This window comes from Lagopus leucura, unplaced genomic scaffold (genome assembly GCF_019238085.1).
Source record: "Lagopus leucura isolate 7727_CA_CO unplaced genomic scaffold, USGS_WTPT01 Super-Scaffold_760, whole genome shotgun sequence".
Classification (NCBI taxonomy): domain Eukaryota; kingdom Metazoa; phylum Chordata; class Aves; order Galliformes; family Phasianidae; genus Lagopus; species Lagopus leucura.
The window spans coordinates 8,253,947-8,270,480 of NW_024962257.1; the positions used below are offsets into that span (position 1 = coordinate 8,253,947).

At 36.3% G+C, this 16,534-nt stretch overlaps 1 protein-coding gene across 1 annotated transcript in view; it reads right to left on the reverse strand.

Moving 5' to 3' along the window:
• Positions 1–16,534, reverse strand: part of SMG1 (SMG1 nonsense mediated mRNA decay associated PI3K related kinase) — a 62,054-nt gene that overhangs the window by 27,146 nt on the left and 18,374 nt on the right. The window contains exons 5-26 of the mRNA XM_042864224.1: positions 16,152–16,210; positions 15,206–15,419; positions 14,312–14,437; positions 14,133–14,205; positions 13,627–13,724; positions 11,932–12,105; positions 10,679–10,903; positions 9,945–10,046; positions 9,295–9,564; positions 8,750–8,880; positions 8,200–8,361; positions 7,602–7,720; positions 6,818–6,905; positions 6,631–6,732; positions 6,074–6,214; positions 5,566–5,765; positions 5,095–5,291; positions 4,194–4,361; positions 3,257–3,411; positions 2,091–2,236; positions 1,268–1,469; positions 288–397 (exon numbers count right to left, since the gene is read on the reverse strand). Of these exons, the coding sequence (XP_042720158.1) occupies positions 288–397; positions 1,268–1,469; positions 2,091–2,236; positions 3,257–3,411; positions 4,194–4,361; positions 5,095–5,291; positions 5,566–5,765; positions 6,074–6,214; positions 6,631–6,732; positions 6,818–6,905; positions 7,602–7,720; positions 8,200–8,361; positions 8,750–8,880; positions 9,295–9,564; positions 9,945–10,046; positions 10,679–10,903; positions 11,932–12,105; positions 13,627–13,724; positions 14,133–14,205; positions 14,312–14,437; positions 15,206–15,419; positions 16,152–16,210 (3,262 nt within the window). The remainder of the gene's footprint in view (positions 1–287; positions 398–1,267; positions 1,470–2,090; positions 2,237–3,256; positions 3,412–4,193; positions 4,362–5,094; positions 5,292–5,565; positions 5,766–6,073; positions 6,215–6,630; positions 6,733–6,817; positions 6,906–7,601; positions 7,721–8,199; positions 8,362–8,749; positions 8,881–9,294; positions 9,565–9,944; positions 10,047–10,678; positions 10,904–11,931; positions 12,106–13,626; positions 13,725–14,132; positions 14,206–14,311; positions 14,438–15,205; positions 15,420–16,151; positions 16,211–16,534) is intronic.

Below are 16,534 nucleotides of genomic sequence, written 5' to 3' on the forward strand. Positions count from 1 at the left end.
TTGAAAGCAATGGTCTTAGGGAAAGAATTCACTTTTATATGCCTATCCATTCATATTAACAAGTTACTCACAACACACTACCTCCACAAAAGACTTTTTAAATATCACAAGTTATTTTTTCAAATTATCATTGCAAATCATTTTGAAGCTTAATTCCTAAAGGTTACACATCAGTCCACCAAACATGGCAAACTGCATTCAGAAGTTACCGTTTGTCACACAGATAAATAGAGAAATATCTGCTTCTGTAATTCAACTCGCATCACTTCTTATTTCAACTAACATACCTATTTTTTCTTTGGATCCCCCTGCAAGTAGGTTGATATTTTCTCCTGGTAATAATTCCAGTTGCTCAGTGCATTCGGTAAGCTCACCGGACTCAAAGCTGCTCAGAGATCTGCAATTCAAGTTTTACAGGTTTATTTTCACATTTCCTGCTTCATTCCAGAAACTAAATCTCTCTCATTCAAACAGAAGAAAAAAAAAAAGAACGGTATCAAAACCCCCAGGTTTTAATAAAGCATTTATAAATGAGAAGAAAATACACAAACTTTGCAGCTGGAAATGATGTATTAACAGACCATGAATAATACTTTTCTAACCATTTCTTCCTGACCATAGAAAGTCTGACTATGCAAGAATTTAAAAACAAAAACAATTTTTTTTTCTTTATGCATAGAAAGTAAGCTTTGGGATGGAACTTCATTTAACTCAAGTAATTTCAGGATTTTGCTAAGCTTAGCTGCAATGGAACAGGGATGGAAAGTAATCAAAAGCTGCCAAATTAAATGAAAGGACCTTTAAACCTTGAAGGCCTATTTCAACATCATCAATATTTTTCAGGAACCAGACAAAGCTTAAGAAGCACAAAAGCTGGAATTCAAAACTATTAAAAACAAAAACATTTATGCCACTAAATCCACCTCATTAATATATTAATATACTTTCTACATTAGAGTATCTTTCAAAAACTGTACCACAACAGGCATTTTAAGAAGTTAACCACGTGAAAGGATTCACCTTCTACTAGCAGAACCAGATGAAGTTTGCTAACTTCTGCTTTCAATTAAAAGACTTTATTCTTGAACACTTAAAAACCTCAACAGTCAGAAAGCCACGGCAACTCCCCACAATGTTAATTATGATATTTACAGGCCTCCCCTAAGGAGGACACTTATCACACCTTTATTTCACCGACATTATTACTGAAATCCACAAGACCTTCAATAGCGTAAGACACTTCTGAATAAATGAATGAAATTCTTACTTTATGTAGTTAAAATCTGCTTTCAGATTGATTGAGGTATTATTCGTGCTTTTCTTCAAGTCATGGACCATATTTTGCCATTCCTGAACAGCAGACCAATCAGCAATTGAAATGTAACATTCACATGCCTTGTTACCCAAGTAATTTATCACTTCAGGTGAAGAGTCACTTGGCTTAGTCAGAACAGTTTTTCTAGTTTCTCCTGTGCAGCAACAACAAAAAACATACTTATGTGCTTCAAAATAATAACTACGTTGCTCAAACGTAACACATCTTTACTCAAGAAACATCATTCTTTTTAACTGTTACATAATAGTTAAGGAAGTACAGAGTGGAGGAAGAATGTTCGGTTTGTTTTCCCCGGTTGGGTTTTTTAGTTATTTATTTTTTTAATTAATATATAGGATCTTTTCAAGGGAGGTTTTGGAAAACTTCCATCCATCTATCTAAAGGAGTTTCAAAACAGGAAAACAGAAGGACTGAATTAGGAACAAAGGATCTCTCTTCTCAAAGATGAGACAATAATGAAGTCTCAGCTCAGAAACCCTTTAATCAATTGTGCAGCTATAATACATCTATGCAGTAAACACTAAGTCTTATTAACCTACTAAAACACAATACTTTACCTATGAATCTCATTCAGCTAGACATCAATACTGCAAACTGTCATATGTATATGTGATGTTCATTTCAATGGCATTAAATGATTAAATTTAACTGCAGGCAGAAACAGGTCACTTAATTTTGAATCAGAAGCTACAATTACAAACGAACATTCTAATTTTATGCACACACTTTCCAGAAGAAACCAACAAATACTGACCATTCAAGGAGTGCTTTGGGCTGGCGTTATTCACACTGTTGGAATTGGCCAACTTCAGAACAGTTTTGTCAAAGCCTGATATACAGCAATCTACTCCTGTCATGGCACACAGGTGCTCCTGGTACTCCGCAGTTGCTTTTTCAAACCTTAAATAGTTTAATATTTTTGTCAGCATTCTACAGAATCAGTTTTCTTTTTGGTACAGTGGTGTTCTTGCAACATTTCTTTACAACAATCCAAATGTTCATTTCTTATCTTCAGCAACAGAAAGACTGATTAACATCAAAACAAGCCTGCAAGTTGAATTTCTAGATTCTAGCATTGTCTTAAAGCTTCTCCATTCAGATGTAATCCAACTTCAAACCAATTCCAGGTTGAAGTAGATGCAAGACCTAAATTTGACTGTCACGCTGTCACACCCAAATGCAAGTAAATGAGTTAAATATTTAATAGAGAATTGTAAAACTGGGTCTAGAACAAACAATTCACATATTAAGTCTGACATTTCTGAGCAACTCCTCAGGTACTGTTACAATCCTGCACACTATTTTAAATAATCTTGCAACAATGGGAAAATAGTTGTAAATATTGAAATCTTGAGTGTCTTTTTTTTTTTTTTTTTTTTTAAATCTTCTGCTAACAGACAAATAATTAATCAAAAAATGCCCATTTTTTATTTCATACAGAAGACAGTATGTTCTGCTTTAAGGAGACAGCATCACTACAATTCTGGCACATGCTATGTTGAACTCCAACCAACCAAAGAGTAATTGCAGCCAAAGATTCCAATTCAACAGATATAAAAGCCATTTTTTTCTAAAACTAAACTGAAAAATAAATCTGCAAAGCATCTCCCTTGGATTACTTCTCTTGGCAAACCATGACCAATACTCACATCTTGCCACTGGCCAGAACATAAAATAGAAGATATTTGTAGCAATAATATTTTGCAACAGAAACTGAAACAGTATCGTTATGTGGAAGAAACTAAGAAAAAAGGAACCTTTGAACACCATTTATACTAAAATCCCGATAACACAGATAAACTAAAATTAAAATATCTAAAAATGCTTGATGTAATAAACAGTAGAAATATGCATAGGAAGAAAAAGTCCAAATTTGTAACATTGAATTATCTGAAAAAACAAAACAAAACAAAACCTTACCGCCCTTCTGCCTGTTGAGCTACAGAGTTGATCCAGGTAAGACTCTTCCCAACTACAGCAGAAGACCAGACAGCTATACCCTGAATAGCTTCAGGGCAGTGAAGTTCACATAAAGCTTCCACCAGCATCATAATTGTCACTTCCAATTCATTTCCCTAAAACCAAACCAAAACCTTTATTTAACAAATCTTCAAACGAAGTAAGACATGCACGCATTGTTAAGTGCTTGAATAAAGTTCTTCATTATATGCCTACTGTGTAGTACTCTGTCCATTCCTCCATTAACACTGCCTTTGGAAAAGCAGTGGTACTCAAGAAAGCATTCATGCCACAAATTCCCATCTTGAATGTTAATAGCTTGTAGTCACTATGTATAGCGGTCTACAGCTACCTAAAAATAAATCTAGGAATTCATAAAGAAGCGGGACTAAGAAACACCTAGCAAATCTCTTTAGTTGAAAGGTTTCAGCAAACCAAATTGCTGACATTTTTTTAAGCAAACAACCGTTTGATTCCCTCATCCCACCCCTATGTTTATCTGCCAGTTACTTCGTGCAGGAAAAAATCCCTCACAATGCACCCCTCCTGCTCACAGTGACAAGTCAGACTCTGACACAAACCTCAAACTAATAGAGCAGAATGGCAAGTTTCTTAGGGTTTAAGCAGTGCCTTTTGCTTAAACCAAAACTGCTCAATTCAAACAGCATTCACTTATGTACGTTATTTGGCCGAACGTGCAGAGTCACTGCAGTCTCCAATCCACAGTATCACTAACCACAAAAATGTGTCAACAGAGAAGTATAAACCTCAAAACTTGCGTTTCATGTAAAAGCCACTCTTATAAAACACTTGGTTTAATACCCACTGATTACATTAAATTTTAAGACATAGTAGGGATATTTTTTACAACAGTCAACAGCATTTTAAAAGAGAATACCTGAGATAAACTGTTATTAGTTTTCATTTCTGTGAGCAAATCAAAACCATGTCTGACTGTCACAGCAGGCTGGCCAGCCAGCAGCCCAACTCTCATGATGGAAAGTCTAATCCGTGTCAGCCAATCTTGGCACGTCTGGCGATTAGTATAAAAGAATGTCCTGATAACCTTTTAAGACAGAAAAGGACAATTTTACAATCCCTGTCTTTTGTACAAATAATTGCATTCAGTGCTTAATATGAAAAACAATTAAAGTCACGACAGGTTTCTTGACCTCTCAGCTGAAAATTCAGCCTCGGAGAAGAAACATGTTAAAAATCTGCATTTTGAATGTTCTGAATACAAGTATCCAGAAATCATGCACAGCATGCAGCTGACCTGGCACACTACTAAGCTGAAAATGTTAATTCACTTCAAGATTAAATTACATATTACTGTAATATCAAAGGTGATATCAGAGGTGAGCGTAATTGGTAATTAACTTATTTCAACAGTGAAGGATCTAAAACTACAGAAAACTGCATCTTACAAATATTTAATTCTTCAAAAGGCAATCTGAGATCCCAAATAATGCTACAGCAGAGGACTACTGACAACATACAGACAAGCAACAACTATAAAAATCTGGTACTCAGATTTGCTTACTGCTATCACTATGCATGCTGATACTCCAAAAATAAGCTCTTCCCTCCCAACCCCTCATTTTCTAAGAAAAAACTACATCGTAGCCAGACAAACCAACATTCTCAAACCCTGCTTTAGAAGCTGTTCTTTTCAAGTTCCATTAGAGTATGTGCTTAAATGCTGTAGAATCCAAAATGTTTCAGATTTAAGACCCACACAATCCTGAAAATGTTTTCCTCAAGTCAACAGATGGTTTCTAGTAACATCAGACACAAACCTTGGGTGGAGAGGTGAGGGCATTGGCACATCCTTCATAAGCATTGTACATCAGTTTTTCCAAGTTCTCCAGATACTGTAGAAGGAGAACAAGCCTAAGTTGATTGCTGCTGTGTCCTTCATCATTGTCTGCAGTAGTCCACTGGCTAACATCTTGATCAGGGTTTAGTGTATGTGCTGCAAGACTCCTAATAATACCTACATATGCCACCAAAACATGGAAGAAAAAAAAAACATTCACGAGATAACGCTTTAAATCAACATGTCCAGAGACAGCAATGCTAAAACAAAATCTCTCAAAAAATCATGATTATGCAACTGATATTCTGCTTTTCTTAGCACCTTACACAAAGACATGTTAAAATCTATTATCACTGAAAAATAAAACCATTACGTTCCCTGCCTTGGACATGAATTTCTTAGCCACACAAACCTATAAAAAAATCCTATGAAAAAAGAATCTTTACATTACCTTCAATTGTTTGAAATGTATCTTGGGCTCTACCCAGGGGAGTTCTCAGCTTAGAAAGAACAGTAAACTGAGCTGCTTCCCAAACGGCCCATTGCCAGAGAACAGCATCAGTCTTGAGCAGATTACGAGGGATGGTTGGTCGATCTCGTTTATCCAGCCTTTGACAGCTATAGAACAACCTTTCCAACCAATTATCTTTCCTGAAAGAAAACATCAGTACATAAACACAAGTTCATACAGTAACACGATTATAAAGCACACAAAAAAAATGCCAGCTACTTATTGCTCTCAGTCAAATCTCTCAGGAGATTATTTTCAGCAGCTACATGCATAATGTGAATATGTATATTTGAGGATATTTATAAATACTTGAAAGGAACCTTAAAAAAAAAAAGACTGAAGATAAAACAGTGTAACAATATAGTTACAAATTTTAAATTAGACAGTTTGAAATTCTTCACTATTTATTCAACATCAATTAATTTCAGTTTTAAAAAGAAGTTCTTACCCAGTTCGATGAGTGCTTCCATACAAAATAAAACTAATGACATCAGAGAAATCCTGTGGGTGGAATGTATTACTTGGAGCTTTGCTCATATGACTTCTTATAGCCAACGAAATTTCTTGTATTTCTGTGTGGGTACGGTTACTGCAGGAACAGTGGGAAAAACAAGCCATGTAATTGAATAGATCAGAAAGAAGTGAAGCAGAAGACATATATATATATATATATACACATACAATGGAGGAAATTAGCATACTCTTTGGAGATAACACAACACGCTTTATCGGTTCAATTCTTTATGGTAAGAGTAGGACAAAACATTGTTGAAGCTCTAGATAACACGGACCTTAGAAGTAGTCATATTTTGTTTCAAGAAGTGCAGCATAGTTTATCAAGTTTGTTCATACTCTTACTAGTTTACTGAGCAGTGATTTTAAATCACACAGTAGAAGAGAAAAAAGTGTGGTAACATCCATTAAACATTATTTTTCATTCTACAGAAAGTATTCTAAGAAAGAAAGAAAACTATTCTCCATATGGAGTGAATCTGAAAAACTTACCTCAACACCACATCTAAGGGAATTGACTTTAGAAGTTTTCCAAAAGTCTGCCTCACACGAGCACCGCTATGAACCAGCTGAACACGACACACATCAACACATCTGCAACAAAAAGCGGGTGGAAAAAAAGTCTTAACATTTCCATGAACAGCATAATTCAAATAACATATATAATGTGTGCAAGTACCTTTGTAAAAGGTCATCTGGTAGGGAGGAAGACAGGGCATGGAGGCTGCTACATGCTTGAAGACAAATATTCACATCTTCCAGAAGGGCTAAATTAAGGAATTGAAAAAGTTACTGTTGCTAGAAACAGATAACTGACACATTACTCTGGTTGCTGCAGACCATCCACATATTTTTACAGAACAGCTATTATTCAGAGGCTTTATGCCTTATTTCTGTTTTTATTTAGTTGGGTAGTTTTGCTGTATCAGAAAAATATTCTGTTTAACAGGAAGTCACCTGTCTCACTTGCCCTTTGTGCAACCTTTTCTGACCTCTGATCAGCTAATTACGTTATGGCCTCCATTCATTGGCACATACCATTTACTTCCAGTAAGAATAAAAGTTAGCAACTCCTGATCATGGAAACATAGTGCTCTTGTTAGTACTAAGCTACCAAAAGCACTTGTTCCCATAACTCAATTTCCAGATTATTCTAAAGTCCAGAACAATGTATCATGTCATGGAATTGTTCTGCTGCTTCTTAGTCAAATAATACTCATACACATCATACTCGCAGAATTAGGATATTGCTGCTGTTTTATGTAGACTACCATCACATCCATGAGGTATTATTTTAAGAAAATAACTGTTTGCTTAAGTCATGAGTGCAAGTTTTCACATATTAAAGACCAGAAGCACTTCTAAAAGTAGAACAATCACAGTTACAGTTAACCATGATATGTAAAAAGAAAGGTTGTATGTAATTATGGCATAAAAGAGACACTCAATGAATAAAGTCTTACTGTTTGCTAAAAGTCCTTTGCAAAACTTATGGAAAGATGGGAGAGAAAATAAGGGTGCATATGTCTCTGATTTTTTCATCAGAACAGCCACTTCCAAAGCCCATGTCATAAGCAGTTTCCTTCAAAAAAGAAAACAAGAACTATTAGTTACTCCATACAGTCACAAAAATTCCTTTCAATACAACTTAAATTACTTCATGTTACAGTTCAACATCATACCACAGTTCTCCTCTTTTATTTAAAAGGTTTTGTAACATTAAGATCATCCTTAGATTTCACAACATCTCGGTAAAACAGGCATGCAGCTCTTCTAGTAGGGTACTTTCAATTAGCAAAATCCTTTTTTCAGTGAAGTTTGGTAGCTCTGATTTTAATGTATAGATAGATATATGATGGTTGCAATTTATTTAATTTTCATGTGTAAAAGTGAGCAGCTACTTTTCCCACATACGCTCCATTATTCTTGTTTCATAAAACCCAAACATCTCACTGGTTAAAGTTACACCACGTTTTACTGAAGAAAACAAATCCCATTTTCCAAATGAAGTCATTCCGCTGGGAGAAGACATTTCCTGGTTAATAAGAAAATGACAGCTACCTGGTATCTTGAGTAAGGTTATCCTTCTTCAGCAATAGCCCCAAAAGGTTCAGTATGATTGAGAAATGTTTTTTTGTTGCTGTGGTTACAGTACTAATAACTGCACCATCGAACAGGGAAGGAGAGGAAGAACTGAGGCTACTGGATATAAAATGGTCATGTCTGAAAGGCAAGGCAAGAAAAGAAAAAAGATATTTTCTTACAGTATATAAGAAACAAAAAGAAAGGAAGCAGAAGTTAATATGGTTATAACATCACACGACTACATATAATGTCAAAACCCAAACATTTTCTTCCTCACTTCCCTCTACTCAAACTCCAGACTCCTTATCCTCCTCCAAATTAAATGTCAAACTTTAAGCTGGAGCATGCTTTGCTGCCTGAGATGCAGGCTCCCTGCAATTTACTAAATAAAAACTGATCAGAGTGTGTTGGGCAAAACTTTAATTGTTAAACCCTATTTAATACGTTCCTCCATCCCATATTTATTCCATTCAAATAAACTCATCCTAGTGCTCTTAAAATACTGATGAACTACGAGCCTCCGTACCTGGAACAATGTGAGTACAGCGTATAGAGCACTGCATACTGGACAGCAGGAAAATGAACTGCTATGTCACCATGAACAATCATCAGATTTTTACTCAGTAGTGCAAACACAGTTGGTGAAAGGGCCCACATCTGTAAGAAAATTGTAACATAAGCACAGAAACATAATAAATAGGATTCACTTGTCAAGTGCAGCCTTCCATACAGTTAACTATTGTTTCACTTGTTCCCATGGAAAACAGTGTTTTACAACTCCATTAATTCCCTGATCTTGATCATAACTGATTTTTTCCCCTTTTTAAACGATTTGTTAAGAGTAGTTTATGCTTACTTAGAATAACCCATAACAGTATTTCCGCACAGCTGATGCACTACCAGCAGAGACACTGAAGCTGCTTTTATCTGGCAACTTTCAAAAAGCAGAATTTTTCTGACAACGGCTTCAATTCAGGAATAACCCTGCTAAGACATTCTACCTTAGAAAACACTTTTCATTATGCACGAAGTTAAAATTGCACAGACTTCATCTATATGATCTTTACTCACCCCAATTAATGAGTTCTTAGCATTTCCAATAGTACTTAGGGCACTGAGGTCAAATATAACAACAAACTTTGCATTTTCCACAGTGAACACATGCTTCTTGAAAGAGTCATGCTGGATTTCAGAACAGGCCTCGGGAAGATGTAAACTATAGAGAAGACTGTTTAGAGCACAGGTCATTTCTCCTAGAATCAACCTGTAAGCAGTCTCCAAAACAGGAATGTTCTTCAGGCTCAGTACTGCCTGATACACAGCTTGGGCTGCTGCAACAACCTTGACAGTATGAAATAAAGAAGCAAACTATTAGTGTGGAATCAAAATGAAATTAATTACCACTGCAGAGTTAAAAGCTGAATAACTTAGTCTCAATATTAATCCCTAATCTTCAGTTTTCTGTAATTAAGCATCATCCACAGTCCATAGATTGCTTTCTAGACCACTCACATAGTGCACACTAACTATGAAAGCCACATTAAGTAAGCACTTCATTGTCATATCAGGCAGAAAACTTGCAAACACTCACTGAGCCCAAATACCAAAATCACAAACTAGCTACGTGTGCTTTCTTATAGCTTATTTAAAATGAACAGCATTTTACACCCTTTACATGTGTAAGAAGGCTGTATTAACACCTGCAGAGACAATTCTCTTACCTCTTTCTCCTTATGATAACGAAGTACAAGCAGTTTAGACTCTGGAATAAATAACTTCTCTACAAATGATGATGGTAGTTTCGTATTTATTTGTTCAACAATCTGGGGATAAAACAAAAGTATTTAACCAATTTCTAAATAAATACCTTTAATCTAATTATATTACAATAAATTACGAAAGATTAATCAAAACACTTTTTCTACCTTGCATAGAGTATATTTAAAAGTCTCCCAACAACACAAAAATTTGGCATTTGCCCTCCCAAACCCATGCAAAGAATTAATCATTTTGAGGCTTTGACGGAATAGCTGAGAGAAAATGGCTCCATCAACCTGCATCCATGGAGTTTAAAAACTTGTGCTCTAAGAGCTACATTTTAAAGAATTCTGATTTCCCAGGTGATGGCATAAGCAGATGTTCAATAGAAAAACTGAGAATATTAAGCACTCAAACTCTTGTGGCATCAACTACAGAGACCAACAGTCAAGCAAGACGTAAAGAAACCAACAAAACAAAAACAACATTCAGGCTAAAACTAAAAGCACAAGCTAGCAACAGAAAACAAGCTAGCAACACAGGCTTTTCAGGAATGAATACAAGCAATAGAATTTCTTGCTTGTAATCAGGAAAAGTAGAGTTTTAAGCATACATCTATCACAGACAGAAAAAAGCATTCTGCCTTAAAAAAACAACAGTATTTCCTCATGGGAAAAATAACATAACATGTACACACCAGTGTCAACAGATTCAGGACTGAAATGATATAATCAGTGCCACAAGTCTGACAATTTTCCATTTGATCCAATCCGTATGTGATAACCATGTCACAGTGTATGGTCATACTTGGATCCAGACTGCCAAGTAAAACACCAACACACTCATTGGCAGCTGTGAGTACTGCTTCTGAAAAGAATACGTGGTTTGCTGCAGTCACACATCTCATTACTCTGTAGAGAACCTGGAAAGAGAAACATCTATATTAATCCATTTCAAAACCAAAAGAGACAAGAACCTTATGTTATTTAATTATACTTGCATCCATTTGATGTTCTACCCCTTAACATACTCTGCATCATGGCATACTCTCTCAAAAGAATATTTTTCTGAATCACATACACCATGGTATTGCACTGCACAGGTATAAGAAGAGAAATAAACTCCTGTCTGCTTGCTTGTTATTAGCTAAAGGCCTGAATGGACCCAGAAAACCCAAATCCATTATCCAGACGTCCATTCTACAACTGATAACAACAAACTCCTGTTCTTTCCTAAAAAACAGACTAAATCTCTTTCTGGAATTTACATCACAAGAATCCTCTGCAGATTAAGACAAGTTACACAACTTTCTTGTCTTTACCTGGGAAATCAATACTGTTATTTATTTGAGAAGTTGTTCTGTCCCTAACAGAACTCTGCAGGAGCACAGATTCCAGTTGTGCAGCTCAACAACACAATGTTGATTACAGATATTTTTATCTTGTGCAATCTTTGTTTTAATGCCATTCACACCCTCTACTGGTCATGACACAGAAATATAGCAGCTAGTTCTCATGTTGCACTGTATTACACTAACCATGAACAAAGTCCTCTATAGCACAAGAGGACTTTACTATCATATTTTACTTAGATGTAACTTCACCACAAATAACGTAAAAACTACACTTCATAAAGCACACAATTTCAGATTTTATAAACACCATAGCAATTGGAACAAATGGTAACTGCACAGTAACAAAAAGCTAACAGGCACAAAACTAACTGCATGAAATCAACTGCCTACAAGAAACCATTCACATCTTCTGCATAGGCTTCCAATATGCCACTGCCACAATGTACCTCAACATTTAATAAAATTCTTGCAATATAATTCTTTAAAGGAATATACTTGATTCAAGCTTAGCATATATTCATCAATCAAAAAAACCTGTCACCGCATGATAATAAATCACGTCAGCAATGAAGAAAAGCAAGAACTTCAATTCTTACATCAGTTACATATGCCTCCGTAATTGGTGGTCCTCTAATGGGGCTGAAGCGCTCCCCAATGCTTCTCACCACAGTACTGAAAACTCGAAGAAGTGCAGCCAGTTTAGGTAGTGATACAGAGGGAGGAGGAATATCTTCATCTAGGGACTCCCCAGAAGCCACATGGCTGAGGTCCTGCAGTGCACAGGTATGTCAGGATACATTACTGACAGTTAAAATACATGAAGACCAACATTTGATACTAGAACTAATCATAGCAAGTTTCCAAACATATACAGGTTTAGATGTATTTATCCAATGTACTTAATTTTGCAAAGACAGAAAATAGTCACACAAAGATATGCAAGTCACGGAATAGTAATTAAATGCCATTCCATACCTTAGCCACTAAAATACAGCGCTCTTAGACTGTACCTTGAAAATTAAAACACAGCCTTATAATGCTTCTGGTCTCCGGAACATGACATGCAGCACTGCTGCAGCAGGTTCCTTCATACCACCATCCCGAACAACTTCTAGCCACAGCTTGGCATCAGGATGTCCAGGTGGCCACCCCCAACACACTGTTTAGACACAGCTACCTTTATCTGCAGACTGATTTTGCCAAGCAGGCTATTCCATGCCAGCTGGCAGCAGTACCTGGGAGCCTTCCCAGTGCTGATCTCAGCAGTACAGATATAGCCTTGGTCTACCCCACGGCAAGACTGAACACACTAGCCTGAATCACCTTCCCCACAACTTAAATTAACATGTTATCTCAGGGCTCTTCCACAACTAGGAGTATGCAGACCGTCCAGTTCAGCAGACAAGCTGCTAAGCATTAACCTACCACGCTAACTTAATAGTTTCAATCATGTGCCTATAGTTACAGCAGTGCAAGTTTCTGTGGGCAGAAGAGAGCCAAAGAGATGTGTGAATGCTGGAGCTGTACCATTGGAAGTAAAAACATAAGTGTAAGTGTGCTAATAGAACTGAACAATTTATTCTGCTTTGAGTTACACAGATTGTGTAGGAAGTACAACCTTACCCATACCATCTGCATGCAAGGCAATTCTGCTAGCACTGCATTAACATGTAGACTACAGCACAATCCAGTTATAAAAATGTACAGGAGCCAGAAATTCTTCATCTAATGACAGCTTCAGAAAAACTCTATGCTGTATTAACAAGCAAAGGCTACAGTGTCAAAGAAAAGTTAAATCATTATGCTCCAGTTTCCTAATAGGAGCAGAACCTCTTGCTACATTGTTTTCTGCAGAACGTATCCTGTTATTGTTTAAAAAGACATTTACCATTAACCTATGGAAACAATAAGCATCTCCCCTCTTAATAGCCTCTACCAAAGCACACCAATGTTGGACAAAAAGAAAATAAGGAAAAAATAGTAAAAATGTCTTCACTGCAGCATTTTAAAAATAAAGGGAGTTCTCTTTTGATAATTTTATTTAACATGATATTCTCAATGACAAGGGCTGACAGCCTGGCTATGATTGCAGTCCAAGTAGTCCATGAGCACTCTACAACTGTCATTCCATATAACTTGAATATATACTCTGCAATCTGACCCTCTTTTCCCCAGGAAAACCCTAGAATTTCATTTTCTGCAAGAATAATACAGGCCTAAATAACAGCTGTGTACGTCTTAATGAAATCTGTAACAGTTAACTCTGGCATATACAATCAAGCCTTATTTACCTCAGCATAAGCTTCCATATCTTCTAAAAATTGACCCAAGAGTGTGGTAGAAAAAGTAAGATCAGCCACCCAAAAGGGCTCCAAGCTCTGCAGCCATCCTACATAAAAACAGCAGGCCAATTAAAACAAAGGAACTAGTTAATGCACAAAAAAGAGATTTTTGTAAACTAAAGCATCTACCCCCCAACAGTTTCTTTAGGTATATAAGAGACAGTTTATCTTTCGTCACTTAATTTTTGAGAATTTAAAATTCATAAACCTACTAATTGTTAAGGAGTTGCACAAATTAACTGATGCTTAAATACAGCCTAAAGCGTCCCATCTTTCCATCTATATCATAAAATGGCAAAAAAATTTAAAAATTAGGAACAAAATCTATCGTTGCAGAGCCAGAAACTCATTTTCATTTTGTCACCTTTCACCTTAGTAGAACCAGATTAGTGTAGCCTCCCACCCCAATTTCTGCAAGCCAGAATGGATATCTGCAGCCCTTCAGCCAAACTCACCAGACACCTGTTGAGTCAATGAAGGTTTCTGAGTGTGATCTATATGCCACCCAACCAGTATGTCCACTGTGTCCTGTAAAGAAATTTTGGGGGAAAACAGCAGGGAAAAAGTTACTTAAATAGATAACAGCAACTTTTGTACCTCAGAGAGAAAAATACAGAGAACAAATTAAGCTTACCCGAAAATTGGTGCTGAAGATGTGCGGATAACATCGGGACAACAGAAGAATGCACTTGACACATTTACACAGTAACTCCGGCGTATCCACATTTTCTAGAATGGACTGTAGGCTGGTCATTACAAGCTGAAAAATAAAGCAATGCTACTAGACATTTCACTTCATTAACACAGCCCATCAAACAGCTAGAATATAAAGACAGGCTTTCTGTGAGCTGCTTTGAGCTAAGCTTCTCAACACACCTGCTGGGAGGAAAACACTAAAAAGCACCACAGAGGTGGCCTCAAAAGACCCATTTCACCTGAATATTTGCTTGAGATATAACAAACAATTTTAAAGTTTAAGGACAGTTTTTCTTCAACTGTTTAGCCAAGGCCAACTTGTTCTAGGTTTATTTCTCCTGCTGAAAGCTTTTAGTTTCCATAAAACAGAAACCAAACGGAGACATAAATGCACTTGCTCTACACCCAAAATAAGACCCTAGAACTTGAACCAAAGGATCAAGTTTGTCTGCACACATTCTGTTCTGTCTCAAATACCATAAAATTCAAACTCGACATTACAGACAGAAGGTGGCACATAAAAGCAATCCACAGGCCAGGCTACGTGTACTGGTTGCTTGGGTTAAGTTGTCTTGCTCTCAACAAGATTCTTCACTTTGGATTTGCAATACACCCTAAGAAGCACATTTTTTGATGCCACTATCATACAAAGACTTGACATTTTCTTCTAACAAAATCAATACCAAAGAATTTCATACAAAGTCCCCTCCCAGTTTTAACTGTGCTTACTTATTATGTCAACACAGAAATTACTTACCGGTCATTCCCTAATTTAAACATTAATTCACACACTGCATGTCATTAATATTCCTGTTTTAACTTGTAGCCTTACCTGCATTAAAGATGAAAAGGCTTTCTTTTCTCCTACAGTCTCCAGTGCTTTGTAGGTTGCACACAAATAAAGAAGTTTAACTTCATCTTTTGTGGATAAGCTGAATTTGCTAAAAATCCATTTAAAGATTTTCTCAGCCTCATAGCTTAAAGAAGCACAAAGAAGGCCAAGACAGCAAGCTCCTTCCTGTCTCAGTTCTTGAAGCAATTTGCTACTGCATTTTGGGGGAGAAAAAAAGAAATGTGGAGTCTCCAGATGTTAAAGCACCACCAAGAACAGAGTCAACATTTTTCCAAAATAGAAAAATATATGCACAAACAAAGCTGCTTCCCTCCTACTTATTTGCAATAATGATCAGAAGGTTGAAATGGCAATTAATAACACATAATAAATTTTCTATGAAGTATCTTTAAAAGAATACAATATATTGGCCAATCTACTTGCAACATGTTGTTCAGGAAAGAATATTCTTAACACAGACTTAATTTTGGGTAGCAGCTCTGAACTAAACACCAAAAGGCCTACATACTCCTATGCTTCCTCTGCATTTGTTCCTACTTGCATGGAAACAAGGCAAATCAGGTTGTAAAAAACCAAAGCTCAATGTGAAAGCCAGATAAGCACAGCAACACAATACTATATCTAACCAATTAAACGTAGTGAGACAGAATTCACACCACCTACAACATAAAAGGCACATAGATGCATTAAAATTCTCTCTGTGAAGCATGCTCTGGACAGTCTTAAAGCACTGTTGACATGCTTAAGAGTCTTAGCTGTCCTCCTGTTCCATCCTTTTAATATGTTTTGTCATATCCATGAAACATAAGTGAATTTCTTTCAACCTTTCCTTCATGCTACAGTGTTTCTATACTCAAAACAAGAAACCTAACATCATCACTATTCTTCTTTAAAACCTTTAAACTGCTTAGTTTTTCTTGCTTACCTTTCATTGAGTACATCATGAATGGCAGTCAGGATATTATCCAGTTGTTTAACTAGTACCTATAACACAGAATACATAAAAGGCATAAATATAATAATGCCACAATAACTCTGCAAACCAGGTCCTGTTTATATCCACATTAAGAACATCCCTGGCAATTATGTTTGCCAATAGGATGCTATTACAATTTCCATGGCCTCTGCAGACTAGCAGGAACTATATTAAGCAATACTGAAATATTATCCCACATGTTATATTTCATATTTATTTACAGTAACCACAAAAACACACTGGCAGCCTCCTGTCATCAGCTAGAACTAAATATAGAATGGGGCTTGACATTACATCATAGATGTAAGACTCACCATTCAGCCCATCAGTAG